Source organism: Linepithema humile, chromosome 3 (genome assembly GCF_040581485.1).
Source record: "Linepithema humile isolate Giens D197 chromosome 3, Lhum_UNIL_v1.0, whole genome shotgun sequence".
Taxonomy (NCBI): domain Eukaryota; kingdom Metazoa; phylum Arthropoda; class Insecta; order Hymenoptera; family Formicidae; genus Linepithema; species Linepithema humile.
In genome coordinates this window covers 14,745,808-14,760,454 of record NC_090130.1, presented here as the reverse complement: position 1 = coordinate 14,760,454, position 14,647 = coordinate 14,745,808, and the positions used below count along the sequence as shown (strand labels likewise).

Below are 14,647 nucleotides of genomic sequence, written 5' to 3'. Positions count from 1 at the left end.
ATCATAACTTGCAATCTTCTCTTATCCCCTTCCCTCTCTCTTTCTTTGGCAGTTAACAGATTAAAATAAGTTGAAAGATATGTTTTTAATCTTTGGTCGCCATTTGGCTTCAGAAATTTGTTTCGTCAAAAAAATTTTTTTTAAAAATTATTTTTTTTACTTAATTATTATTGTTAATGTTTCAATTTTTTTATTACAAAAAAATAAATTTTAAATTAGCTAAATAAAGAAATCTTTATTTTTTAAGAATATTTTGTATAATAAAAATTATAGACTGAGATATCAGAACGCTTAAGATAAGCAAAATTGTCTTATGTTTAAAATGTTCAAATTTTTATATTTATTTATCATACATCATATTGTTGTTACAGTTAATCGTTCAAATTTTTGTAAACGAACACAAGAAAATGATAAATGACAGATGCGTTCCGTTATTGTGAAAGATGTTAATCTATATTTATATCCTGTTAGCGAAGAGTTTTCCTTTCATTACGAGACGCCGAACCAAGCGTACATGTGTAATTTAACTATCATTTTCCGGTGTAATTTTCTAATAGCAATTCTTAAAATGCTCTCGTGTGTAACTTGTGCGACATATCGCAGAATAATATCCTCGAGTTGCCGATCAAAAATCAGTAGCACGAGGTCGTCCAACGATAGTTTCTTCGCAGTGATTGCATCAATGCATAAAGATGTATGATATTCTTGCACAATGAACATGCGACAAAGACGATAGAAAAAAAAACCATAAGTAAGAGAGAGTTCAACAAGAGTCAATATCGTCACTCGTTTGGCCGCGAGTGACCTCGATCTTGCTGCCTTTCCTTTCACTTCAAAAGTACTTCTGCGAGCACTCTTTCTCGCATCGGCATGTGCGACGCCGAAGACACACGCATATCATAACGATATTTCAGTTAAGTTTACAACGCTGATCGGCGAACGCTGTTTGTCGAGTTGGTCCTCCAAATTTCGCTTTCACGTAAGCCTAAGGAGCGCATTTGTCATACGACGTGAACTATCTTTTTTGTCGTGAAGTTTTCTCATTTTATACTCGCCAATTCGATACACGTGCTTATTCGAAAAAAAAAAACAATTTATTGAAGAAACGACAGTCCCAAATATGTGAGTGATATAATCCGAAATAGTGCATGATATAAAAAAACCGGTGAAAAATGCGGTGCTTAATGCGGGAATATATATTCGTGTTTTCTCGTTGGAGAACGATAGACATTGCTTGCGATTACCCGACAGTTTCACTTTTCAATTTCACGCAATTCTGACTTTACTTAGGCAGCAGCTAATAAATTAGTCAACTAGCAAAAGAAACTTAAGATGCGCAAATGCCAATGTGTGAACGCAATAGTAATAATTGTTTAAATGTGAATTGAATTTGGCATAAATTTGTGGTCAAATATCAACTACCATTAGCTCATCACCGAGTTTATGCTGCATCACATTTTATTGTGTTGAAACAATTAAAAATGCATTGACTATACAATAATAATTAAAAGCTATTAAGATTTAAAAACAATGTATTTCTCATTTTATACTAAAATGTTCAAAGAGATTTAGTTAATATAAATTTTAATGTTTTTATTAGAGGAAATATTTGTAATTAATATTTTTTTTTAAATAAATTAATGTAAGTTAATAATTTGATCAAGTAAAGAACACTTTTTAGACACTTAAAATTGAACAATTTTTAAATCGCTAAAACTCGGCAAAAAATCATAACAGACAAAAAATTAAAAACAGCATTTTAAAACTTGAAGTTTGTACTTTTACGTGCTTCAGGCCATTTTTTTGAAAATTTTTTATTTTTATAGTTCTAAGCACAAAAAAGCATGTTTTTTGTTTCTTAAAATTATGTACTTTTAACCAACTCTCCAATTTTGTGAAAAATAACGATTATTATCGGCATCAGTATTAGTATAAAAAATGCAGATTTAGTTTCAAAGTCGCGTAACTCGGCTAAAAATAATCGTAGCAAAATTTAAAAAAAACGCATTATATATGTGTACGTTCTAGTTTTTTGGTACTTGTCATTTTTTACGAGCTGTAGAAAGTTGAAAGTACGTAATTTTAAGAAACAAAATAATGTGTTCTTTTTTTTTAGTTTAAAAGTGGAAAGAAATTTAAAAACAACAGCTTAATACACGTAAAAGTAAATTTAACACGTAAAACAAACTTCAAGCTTTAAAATGCTTTTTAATTTTTTCGGCGATTTTTGACGAGTTTCAGCGATTTAAAAATTGCTTAATTTTGAATATCTAAAAAGTGTCAATTATTTTTTGTGCAATAGTATATATTATTATTGATATAATTATATATTATTAAATTATCATATTATTATTATATAACAAAAATTTTTATTTTCTAAACAATTTTATTGATATTTTTTTTGTTTATTTGAATTGGTATTTATTATTAGAAAAAAGGCGCCGAATGTGATATAGGCCTTCTAAAGTGATATACTCCTATTTCTCAGAAATAAAATGCTATATTTTATCAAAAATTATATAAACGTAAATTGTTTAGCTGATTAACTCATTAAAAACTGTACAGTTCATATATTCTCTGTTTATTTAGATGCTAAATTAGCTAATATAAAGATCATAAAATTTTATAGTTTTATTTTTATGATTTTATTTCGAAAATTATGTAGTCTAAATAACAATAATTATCTTTTTTGATAATATCAAGCTTGTAGCTATTCTAATGCTTTCTAAAAATATTTTATTTTTATTTTTAACTTTATTGTTTTTTTTTCACAATACGATTTGGAAAATTTAATTACAGTGTACCGCAAACCGGCATATCCTGTGATGGGCGCTACATGCGACACTCTATGACCAAAAATCATATCACACCATAAGTTTAAAAATATCTTTATTTCTATAAAGGGATTATTATATTATATATTTTATTTTTATACAGGTATTACAAAATGATATTTATGCATTGTAATACTAAATTTTGCAATATCATGTCTTCTCTATATCTGTGTCTTTCTAATGTAGGATGTAATTAATACAAAATTTCCAATAAATTTGTGTTATTCAACAATCTTATTGTATCATTCAACAATTTATTGTAGTACATTTCCATATTACTGACCTGTTTTATAATTTTTAACAGATATGCCGGTTTTGAAATCTAATTTTTTACAGCCCAATTTTCGTATGTCTTATAAAAACATTATTTTCTTGAAAGTTATGAAGAATATTATAAAAAATATGATACCATTTGATAGAGGATAGTTTCTAGTATATATATATATATATATACACACATAAATTTTTATTTAAAATTTTTAGCTAAAAAATATCTTTTAAAAACGTTTTGATGTCTTTCCTCTTATATTTATTTAATATACATACATTTGTAATAAATTTGTTCAATTTTAATTTCAAAATTATTTTTTCTTATTTTATGTAATTTCTTTGGGGGGTAGGTTTAAGAATTTTTTTAGTTCCTTGATTTAATGGAGGAATTAATGTAACAATTTAATATTCAATTAGTATTTTAAACTATAAAAATATTATATTGCATCATGAGAAATAATTTTTATCTACCGCGTTTGATTACAGAATACCTGTGGAAGCTAACAAAGACATGCTTTAGTGGAGCACATAAGCGATCGGTGTGCATGCAAAGATTTTCCTTTCAAAGTACTGACGATGAACGTAAAGACCGCGATAACACGATCACTGCTCTTGCTAGTCTTCTACGGTAAGTGTCGTTTAATCTGTAACATCTTTTATCTACTTAGAATGAGAACAAAAATTATGAAATAAAAAATTTTGTAGTTAAAGAATAATCAGTTATCATTATGTTAATAGGAAGCTATTTTTACAAATTTGTTATCGTCTATATTTAACAAATAGCAAATATACAAAAGCAAAATTTTTAGATGCTTCAAGTTTAATCATTCCTGAGGAAGTCCCAACGATATTGAGCCTGCTTTACTCGAATATACCGCCAGTCAAAAAAGGTACACACATATATAGTTATATTCCACTAAATATTAATCAATGTAATTGGACTTACATATTTATCTAATAAATTACAAATAAATAAAAGCTATCACAAGCTCGAGTTAGATCTAGTTACTCATATATTCTTTTATATTATAATGTATTGTTGCGCCCGCGAACGATCTTCTCGACACGTCACAATCGACACTCGCAAAAGAAAATTGAATCAGGAACACTTTTTAAACACAACAGAAACTTTAATTTACACAACACTGAACAGAACTTTACAGAACAGTACTGAAAGATATCGAACATCTCTAAGCTAGCAGAAACGCGTCTGCACACTTCGCTAGCTCCCAAAAATCTGACTCCGTTACTTTATTTACAATAACCAAGCAACCATTCTCTTTATTTACAATCCTAGTCCTAGTAACTATTCTCTTTTATTAATTTTATAAATCAATATTTACAATTTCCTAGCAACTATTCTCTTTTATTAACTCCGCAAATCAATATATCAATCGGTTCCATCAGCTGTTAAACGCAATACCAGGTGACAAAAATCAAAACGACGAGGACACAATATATACATACGTTTCGGCACATTTATCTTAACCATCATCAGTGTACATAAATTTTAAAATTAATTAATGAGCAACTAGATCTAGCTTGGGCTTGTGGTAGCTTTCATTTATTTGTAATATAATTACATTGTTAAAAATTTTATCTTGACATTTTGCGCACCGCCAATCTTCTCAACAACCACGCTTATTTAGTCGTTACATATATGAGGAATATTTATATGTCTAAATTGCAATTGTTAGAAATGGACCTAATCCGAATGAGTGTGTCGCTCTCCCTATGAGTTAGTTTTGTTTTGTGTTTCACTATGTTTTTTTCTTATCTTGAGTTGTTTCGCGCTCTATACATTTTGTAGTGTTCTGTTTGTCTGCACGTTCATTTTAATATATAGTAAGTTACTTGAATAAAGTTAGTTATTAAATACTTTGCCGTGTCCGTTAGATTAGCCCTGACAACAATAAAAAAAGAAAACCTTCTATCATAGAAGAAGCATTGCGGAAAAACAAATTATTATTGTCCTCAATGTAATGTTGGATTGTGTTTAAAATATTATATTATTTAAGAAAAAATATATTTAATAATGCAATTATTAACTTAACTTAAAGTAAAGTTTACAACTTATTTTAGCGTTCTAAACTCTTCAAACAAGATATTTATATTCCAACCAATTAATGATAACCATATTTACACTTTTTCAATTAGAAATAAATTGTTATTGTGGACTATCTGAGAAAGTAAAGAACATACGCAAAAATTAAAGCTTATGATGTTTATTGATAGAAGAAAACGTGAATTAAATGACTAGCAAATCCAAATACTTGATTTTTAACTCTTTCTGCAAGACTATGGTCAACGGGTAAAAAATGCGATGTTGGTTTATGTACAGTTTTTTATTTCGAGATATATTATACCAAACTTTATTATTAAATTAATTTTTTTTAATTTGTATTTGTATTTAAATTAATAAACTATATTATATTACAAAAATTAATTTAATACCTTTTTTTTATTTTTTGCTAATAAATAGGAACTTTTAAGCAAATTGATAATAACATAATATATTGCAAAATTATTAGCAAAACGTCAGCAATTTCCGCGTGGTGATGAAAGCGCTCTCGCGACTCATACTCTTGACTATTGAAAAACACTTCGCGGCTTGAACTTTCGATTATTGGGACGCGCCTCATGGTCCGTCATATATAAAAGATTCATAGTTGTTTTTCAGTATTTATACGCATTGGAAAACATATGATATAAATACATATTACAGATTCAATTATACAGCTTAGTGTAAAGCATAGTGTGCAAAACATTTTATATTTCTGATTAATAATTTAACATTTTTATATTTCTAATAATTTAATCCTGATTAACAGAAGTTAAATTTTTATGAAATAAAATACAGGAACCGACTCAAGGTTTGGCATAGGGTTTCGGCTAGGTGAGCACGCAGATTTTCAAATGCTGTTTGAATTAGGTCCGCAAACTGAAACAGATCCAATAGGTACATCAAGTGATGCTAAAAGACGACGAGATGTAAGAGATTTTACAATTTGTATACTAAATATGTACTGCTGCGTAATTTGTAAATTAAAAAAATTTTAATTAAAAAAATTTTTTTTCGTAAACAGACAACGTTTAGTGCCGCAATGAAAGGAGAGCTAGGACCATTAGCACAAGCGGTAGCAAAATATCAATTGGAGCGTAGACTTCAGAAAGAAATGGATAAACTCAAAGCAATGGAAAAGAACTTAAAAAAAGTACAAGCAATGAATAAGTCGGAAAATCAGGATGTAAGTAAAAAATTATCTATTTCCAATGTTCTAATTGTTAGTAATTTTAATGTATAATTTTATATTTTAATGTTTTAATACATAATTTTAGATATTTTAATGTTTTTTATACAAAATTTGAATATAGTCGTTTTGACAGAAAAGTATTTTAAAAAATTTTTAATACTAATTTTAAATCTTAAAAATTAGCAGCAACATAATAATATATAAGTATTAAATTTAGCAATATATAGGGTGTCCTATTTTAATTTACCCCCCCGCCCCCCTAAAAAAAACTTATTTTTGATAGAAAAAAATGCTTTAGACAAAAGTTGTAGGGTTTGGAGAAGGAAAAAAGATAAGGATATTAGCTTGACCTTGAGTGGAGACGCTTCGGAGATTTGAAGGTCATCTTTATTTTTTAAAAATAGAATCACTCTAATTCTTTTACATAAATCGATTCCTTGCAATATTCATCGCAATATTAATTTTTCAATTATCTTACTTCAATCTTACTTTTACGCATAAAATAATGAAAGGAATCGTGGATTGGTGTAAAAAAATACATAGTTGTCTTTAAAAAAAATATGATATTATTTCAGCTACATATCTTTTTTTTAAGACAACTATGTGTTTTTTTACACCAATCGATTCCTCTTATTATTTTGTGCATAAGTGTTGAGGTAAGATAATTGAGAAATGAATATTTAACGAGATATTTCATAGTTTATGTAAAATTATGTCTGTAACAATCAATTGGGATATGTGAGTACTTGACAGGTTGTACGACGCTCAAAGAAGAATTTAAGTAAGAAAAAACTGAGATATTGTACATTTCTGATATAGATTAAGTTATTCAGCCTTCTTTATGACTTGCTCTACAACGACTAGCGCCATCGTGACTTCTTGCTAGCGCCACCGTGACTTCTTGTTAGCACCCCCTCAAGGTCGCAGTTTTAGAACGCGTGCAAGGACCTCTCGTGTTACATGTCAAATTAAAGTATAAAATATCTCGTAAACTATTCAACTTTTGGCCATCCTACCTTTATAACTTTTTACGACGAATGATACGAGGAATTGATTTGTATAAAAAAATTAGGGTGGTTCTATTTAAAAAATTAAAGTTGATCTTCAAATCTCTGAAGCGTCTCCACCCAAGGTCAAATCAATATCCTTATCTTTTTTCTCCCTCCAAACCCTACAACTTTTGTCTAAAGCATTTTTTTTACAATCAAAAATAAAAGTTTTTTTTTGGGGGGGGGGCTAAATTAAAATAGGACATTCTGTATAAGTAATTAATAAAATAACTTTATAATTGTAAGTAAATATTCTTATTAAATAAGCACTCTTAAATATCTTTAATATAAATAAATTTTGAAACTTACTTCAATTTTTAAATGATAGATATACATAGAAAAAGATTGGATTTACTATGATTTATTCTAATCAGAATTATTTATTACTATTTTTTATATAAAATAATTTTATTAAATACGTCCTATAAAATAATTTATAGTATTTATGTTTCTTATAACAAAATATCCCAAAAAATTAAACTTGTCTTAATAAATATGATCATGTGTAGAAAGTTTCTATTTAATGACAGTAAATGTTTCAATCTTCTTAGAATATTGCCAATAATTGGTTAACAAAATGGAGGGAGGAGATATCGCAATCATCGGAACACAACGTGCAATTAAGTCCAATTCAAAATATAGATGGTAAAATAATGCAACAAAGGATAGAAAAACCACTAGTTAACTCTGGCGTTCAGAAGGACAAAGTAGAAGAGCTGACTAAGTTATATAAGTCACAAAATATAAATAAAAATTTAAAAACTTGAGAAATTTAATAAATTTGATCATTTGCGATTATTATGTATGTATTTTAGTTTTTTATCGCTATCATTAATAATTATATTATAATAAAATTTATTGTACTTATATATAATTGTTCAACGTTACTATAGAATTCTCTTCCTGTATTTTTATTTTCCTTTAGTACAAGTTTTCTTTGCATATTTATATTTAAGAATATTTAAAACCGGAATTATAAATTTGATTCGTAAAACAAAGTGCAATACTTATTTAGAAAAAAAAAATTTTTGGCATATTTTTTGCATGTTAGAACTTGTTATATACTACATATCAAGAGACACGGTAGTGTCTCGCGCCAAGTTCACGCGCAGCGCAAGACCGACCGTGTATCTTTACGCGAGCCCGAAAGTTGAGACGAGCCGAGATTATCGGATCTCAATAACGGCTGGGCCGATTGAGTTGATAATAGGCTCAATCGATAGCGCATACCCAAATTATATAAGAAAAGTATGCTTGTTTTTACTGTAGGTGCTGTAGAAAAAAAGTTATAATAGTCCAAAGTCGAAATGTCTAAAATAATACGATAAAAATGTCCAGCTAAAATGTCCTGCTAAAATGTCCAGTTTCCGATTTCTGACGTTAGGTGCGCTGATGGCGCTGAGAAGCCGCGCTGCGTGCGCTTACGATTTGACATTTTTACATAACCTTTCAGAAAGTGTTATAAAAAAGTAATAATAGTGAATTCGGTCTAACAAATTTAGTCACTCGCACTACATTGTTCTGTTACTTTGGTGCACACTCAAGACTGCTTATCAATCCAGAGCAGTGTAGTGCGAGTGACCAAATTTGTTAGAAATTCATATTAAATGAAATAAGTGATATGTTGGTGAATGTGAATGCCTTAGTAAGTATCTACTACACCTTTGAAAATTTTTTATTTTGCAGGTTATTCATACATGATTCGAGACTTTAGAGGATGATTTGTCTAAAATAAATAAAATTGAATAGATCAAAGTTTAATATTTCTGTTCTGAGTATCCTAGATTAGTTTCAACAATATTTGTAATTTTCAGTCAATTTTATATTTTAAAAAATATAGCATAAGTCGCCTTCTGTAGTTAACGCTATGATTGACAACAAAATTATCCACATCACAGTGTGGGCAGAGAATTAAGTGTAAAAAAATGTTTATATCATATTTTAGGTATATTATTGAATTTTATTTATCCATAGAAAAAAGATTATAAACATAAACTAAACAAAAAATCTTGTAAAACACAAAATGAAATTGACTGGAAATGATAAATATTGTTAGAACTAATTTAGTATATACATAGAACAGAAATATTGAACCTTGATAATTAATTTTATTTATTTTAGACAAATCATACACTAAAGTCTTGAAACATGTGCTTTTTTAATAGAATGTATGGTAAAATTAAAATTTATACAATCACACCATTTATCACTGTCTTATGTGACAATTGTTTAGAGACTTTAGTATATGATTTGTCTAAAATAAATAAAATTAAATAGCTCAAAGTTTAATATTTCTGTTCTATGTATACAAAATTAGTTCCAACAATATTTATTATTTCCAGTCAATTTTATTACAATCAAAACAAAACAGTGTTTTACCTTTCAAAAAAATTGTTGTATATATTAAATAAAAAAAACTGTCGTATATATATTATTAAAAAAAAAGAAATAATATCTATCAAAAAATTACCTTTTTTAAAAAAAGGTAAAAAAAGGCGCCAAGTACACGCTCTTATCACAACTAAAACAAAACAGTATTGTCTTACTTTTCAACAAAATTGTCGTATATATTAAACCTTTCAAAAAAATCTGTCGTATAGGTATATTAAAATTTTCAAAAAAAGCTATCCTATATACTTCTTACAAAAAAATGTGGTATCAGGAAATGGCACCAAGTGGAACTAAAGAACTATGAAAAAACTTGCACACTATTTCTATAAAACTCTTCTATAAAACTCTTGTACATAAAGCTCTCGTATATATAATTAATTATATTATATACTATATTTTATCATATTTTACATGTACTATACTATATATACTATATATATTATTAGATATACTATATACATTATAAAAAAATTTTTTAAATATTTAAAAAATAAAAATATTCATTAAAAAACGCAAAAAAACTTGGCGCTGCTACAGTAAACTACATGTTAATTTCATTACTTTGAGGTGTAGCAGCGCTTTTTTTGTGTTTTTTAATAAATATTTTTATTTTTTAAATATTAAAAAAATTTTTTTATAATATATATAGTATATCTAATAATATATATAGTATATATAGTATAGTACATGTAAAATATGATAAAATATAGTATATAATATAATTAATTATATATACGAGAGCTTTATGTACAAGAGTTTTATAGAAGAGTTTTATAGAAATAGTGTGCAAGTTTTTTCATAGTTCTTTAGTCTCACTTGGTGCCATTTCCTGATACCACATTTTTTTGTAAGAAGTATATAGAATAGCTTTTTTTAAAAATTTTAATATATCTATACGACAGATTTTTTTGAAAGGTTTATATGTACTACGGGAGTGTATGGAAGTGTATGGGGCTCGATACAGAGGTAGTACCTTTGGCGAAGAGCGGTCACATCCAGAGAAGAATGACTCGGAGCAACTGGTCCTCGTATGAAACTCAACTTTTACTTATGGCTCCAAGACGGCCACACCCTGGGCAACTGCATTGACTTGCAGGCCGATGTTGCGCCTACTTCGGTAGCGGTAGGCGCTGCGTAAAGATTCGGGATTCGCCGTGCTGGTCAAGGGGGCTTTGGCTCGGAGAGTTTAGAATAATTATGCACTTCTGAATAGATAGAATAACTTTTATTTGGTATTTTGTTTTACACTTGTCACCTCACTCACTCGGCGACCGTACTACTGCGATTACGCGTGTACGCGACGTGTCGTGCTTCGTCCGGAATTTTGCTGATAAAAACCCGCGGCGCCTTGTGTGCCGCCTTAATTTATACGGATCAGTATTCGGAACACAATGAGACTTGAACTATATCGATCCATTGTGTTACCAAAATGCTGATCTGTTTAACCTACTTTAGACACAAGTGACACTCGGGCTTCTAAGAACGAGTGCTCGCGTCAGCGTCTGATTGTTTAATAATTAAATAACTTTTGTCACAGGATTCTCGAGAAGTGACCTCGATTAATGGTCTTCTAAATGTTTATTATTGTTATTGCCTAATTAACCTATAATTATTACGTTGTGGTCTTTCGGCACACAACACCAAACTAAGTAAGGGTAGCCAGATATGGCGAAACCTGATGGTGGGCAGCAGTGCCATTAGTATTACACTAGGGCAGAGACGATAGACGTCGCAAAGGCCTAGAAGTAAACTATTCTGAGCGTGGCTGTATCAGCCTACAACGGTTGGAGTACTGCGATGCAGAAAGACAGCAGAATCTACTGCCCCACTACTTCTCCCATGAGCATTATGTCTATGTCATTATGTCATTAAAGAATGGATTTGGTGAATCTGGCGATCAACTGATAATCGACGCTGCTCTGCGTCCGGGGTAGGCAATGAGAAGTTGGCAACCGGGCATGGGGAAGTGGACCACTGGGCTCCGCATGCAAAATGTACGACCAGAGTGTCTAACCATAAGGGCAGAACCGTTTCCCGCTTTGCGACCTGGAATGTACAAGGACTGAGGCAGGCAGGAAAACTGGACATATTAAAGAGGGAGCTGACAAGATGTAACATAGAGCTGGCAGGAATTACGGAGACGCACTGGCGGAGAAGAGGACATTTTTAGAGCGGTTTTTATACAGTCTATTTCTCGAGTAATGAGGATAGGAGTAGTAACGGCATGGCGCTAATCATATCCAATGAGCTGGCCGGATCGGTCCTTGGTTATGACACGGTTAGTGATCGTGTCATGTCCGTACGCGTTGAAGCTACGCCTTGTGCACTCAATATCATCCAGGTATACGCGCGGACAGCTGATGCTACAGAGGAAGACATAACCAATTTCTATGAATCCTTCGAAACAACCATCCAAAAAATCTCCAAGCGAAAGCTCACCATAATCATGGGAGACTGGAATGCAAAGGTGGGATGCACGAAGAGAGACGACCATATTCGTAATGTAATGGGGAGATATGGCGTGGGAGAACGGAAAAAGGGGTGACAAATTCATCCAGTTCTGCATTGACAATGATTTCACAATCGCGAATACGATCTTCCAGCAACATATAAGGAAGCTGTACACCTGGACTTCATCAGATGGACACTACGAAAATCAAATCGACTACATTTTGGTCGATGAAAGGTGGAGATCACCGCGCCGATACTATCGGCGAAGACGCTGCCGGCGGCTGATTGCAACTCGGACCATAAACTATTGGTTTTCAAGTTCAGAATAAAGCTGAAGGTCTACAGGAAGAACGCAACCACTGATAAACTATCACCGATTGTTGATAACAATGCCTTCTCTAGACAAGTGGAAGAGAAAATGGAACCAGATGGGAGTGCAGGGGCGGCCAGCCCAGATGAAATGTGGACTCGCTTCAGAGATATTGTTAGGGCATCATTGATGAACACACAACGTCCAAAAGAGCGCGTTAAACACCAGGATTGGATCTCTGATGGCACTCTTAAGTTGATAGAAGAAAGAAGAAAGGTACTCGCAACGGGGTTGAATAACCCCGAAACGAGAAACAAATATCAGAGCTTATCTGCGACCATCCAAACGCACACAAGAAGGGATAAAAATAGCTGGTGTTCTCGGTGTTCCACTACAAGTCGGAGACATGGACCTTGCATGTGGCAACGGGTGGATGCCTTTGAAATGTGGTGTTGGCGAAGGATGCTGCGGATTCCCTGGATGGCCAGAAGAACAAATGTGTCAATACTGGCGGAAATAAAGCCACTGCAAAGACTGTCTAGTCAGGTGTACAAGCGTATCCTCAGGTTCTTCGGCCACATAAATCGAAGCAACAATCTGGAACACCTGATAATACAGGGAAAGTTGGAGGGAAAGCGGAGACGGAGTCGCTCACCGACCCGTTGGACTGATGCAATTAGACAGCTCCTTAATACCAATATGAAGGGAGCGGCGAGGGCAACTGAGGATAGAGATGCTTGGTGAAAGGCCACCAGAAACGCTATCAAAGTATTAGAAGAACAATAGACATGGTCACCACACATCTGCAAAGATGTTTAAGACTTTGAAGAGAGATATGTATTACGTTTCCATATTTTTTCTTTAGCATAATTTTTGCACAATTAAATGACAAACATAAAAAAAAATATTTAAAATTGAACATCAAAGATTTAAAAAAATCGCCTATAAAATCGATAATACATAATTAAAAACTAAAACTTTTTCCAAAAAAAGAATCAGACATGCGTTGATTACAAAATTTTTGTTTAGAAAGATACATATTTGATTAGACCGTTTATGCCACTAAAATCTAAAACCTTGCAAAAATGAGACAGTAATAATAATCTTCAAAAAAGAAAAAGTTTTAGAGATAATACAAATAACGCAATCTGCAGATAATATTTTCTAGTAGAAATTTTGTCGAAGAAAAAATTCAAATATTATAAAAATCACAAACTTTTGAAAACAATAATAAACCTACGAATTTTCTTTGATACCCAAAACTTCGACAATGTTACGTCTTATGTATTTCACTCTCTTTCCTTTGCATGACTTTTTTACAATCAAACGGTAAAGATTAATAAGAGTGTCGGAAATTAAATATCAAAATTTAAAAAAAAATTAATTTAGTAAATTATAAAAATTAGTAAAAAAAGATTTCAAAAACACTAAGAAATTTTTGCGACAGGAAATGCTGCAAGTGCTTGTTTACAAGGTCGCGTCAACCCCGGGGTACAAGGCGTGCGCCGTACCCGGGCGGTACAATAAAAAAGGTGGCAAATTTGTGAAATAAATTGCCAAATTAAAAACAAATATTAAGTCAATATAATTTAATTTATTTTATTTATGAATCCTAGACTGAAAATATTTACAATCATATTGTTCTTGTATGTTGTCGACTATCAACATAAATATAACACACACATTAATAGAAGATGAATTCATTAACTGTTTTAGAATATATTTTTGCAAATAACCTTATTGATTTATTTCCAAATCTTGGAATAGCTTTGCGTACACTGAGAAAAATGGTTTTATTATATTAACAAAATTCTTCTGGTTGACCGTATTTTAGTCAAACAAAACAGAATTTCTGGTTATCATCACAAAATTTTACACCTTATATCAACACCGTTTGGTTAACTTTACTATAAGGATCTGAATAAATGTTTTCTTGTTGGATCTACAAAACTTCTTGTTATATTTACATAAATCGCAGCGCTCTGCAACAGTTTCGTCATCACTCACTAAACGGTTGATCAACTGTTCGCCGCATTCATTTGTTACACTGTTACTGCGCCCTCGCTACTCGCGGCGTGTATCGCGCGC

The 14,647-nt window shown here is 31.0% G+C and overlaps 1 protein-coding gene across 3 annotated transcripts; it reads left to right on the top strand.

Annotated features, from left to right (window-relative positions):
- Positions 1–797: 797 nt before the first annotated feature.
- snsl (snustorr snarlik) lies at positions 798–9,306 on the top strand. 3 transcript variants are annotated; one of them, XM_067352443.1, is made up of 6 exons: positions 798–913; positions 3,591–3,732; positions 3,914–3,994; positions 5,965–6,095; positions 6,191–6,352; positions 7,959–9,306. In XM_067352443.1, exons 2-6 carry the CDS (start codon positions 3,681–3,683, stop codon positions 8,172–8,174), a joined length of 642 nt encoding a protein of 213 aa, XP_067208544.1. In that variant the 5' UTR covers positions 798–913; positions 3,591–3,680; the 3' UTR covers positions 8,175–9,306. The 3 variants fall into 3 exon arrangements, with proteins under 3 accessions (XP_067208544.1, XP_012230251.1, XP_012230249.1); XM_012374828.2 differs by having other exon boundaries at positions 816–979; XM_012374826.2 differs by having other exon boundaries at positions 817–1,122.
- Positions 9,307–14,647: the final 5,341 nt, after the last annotated feature.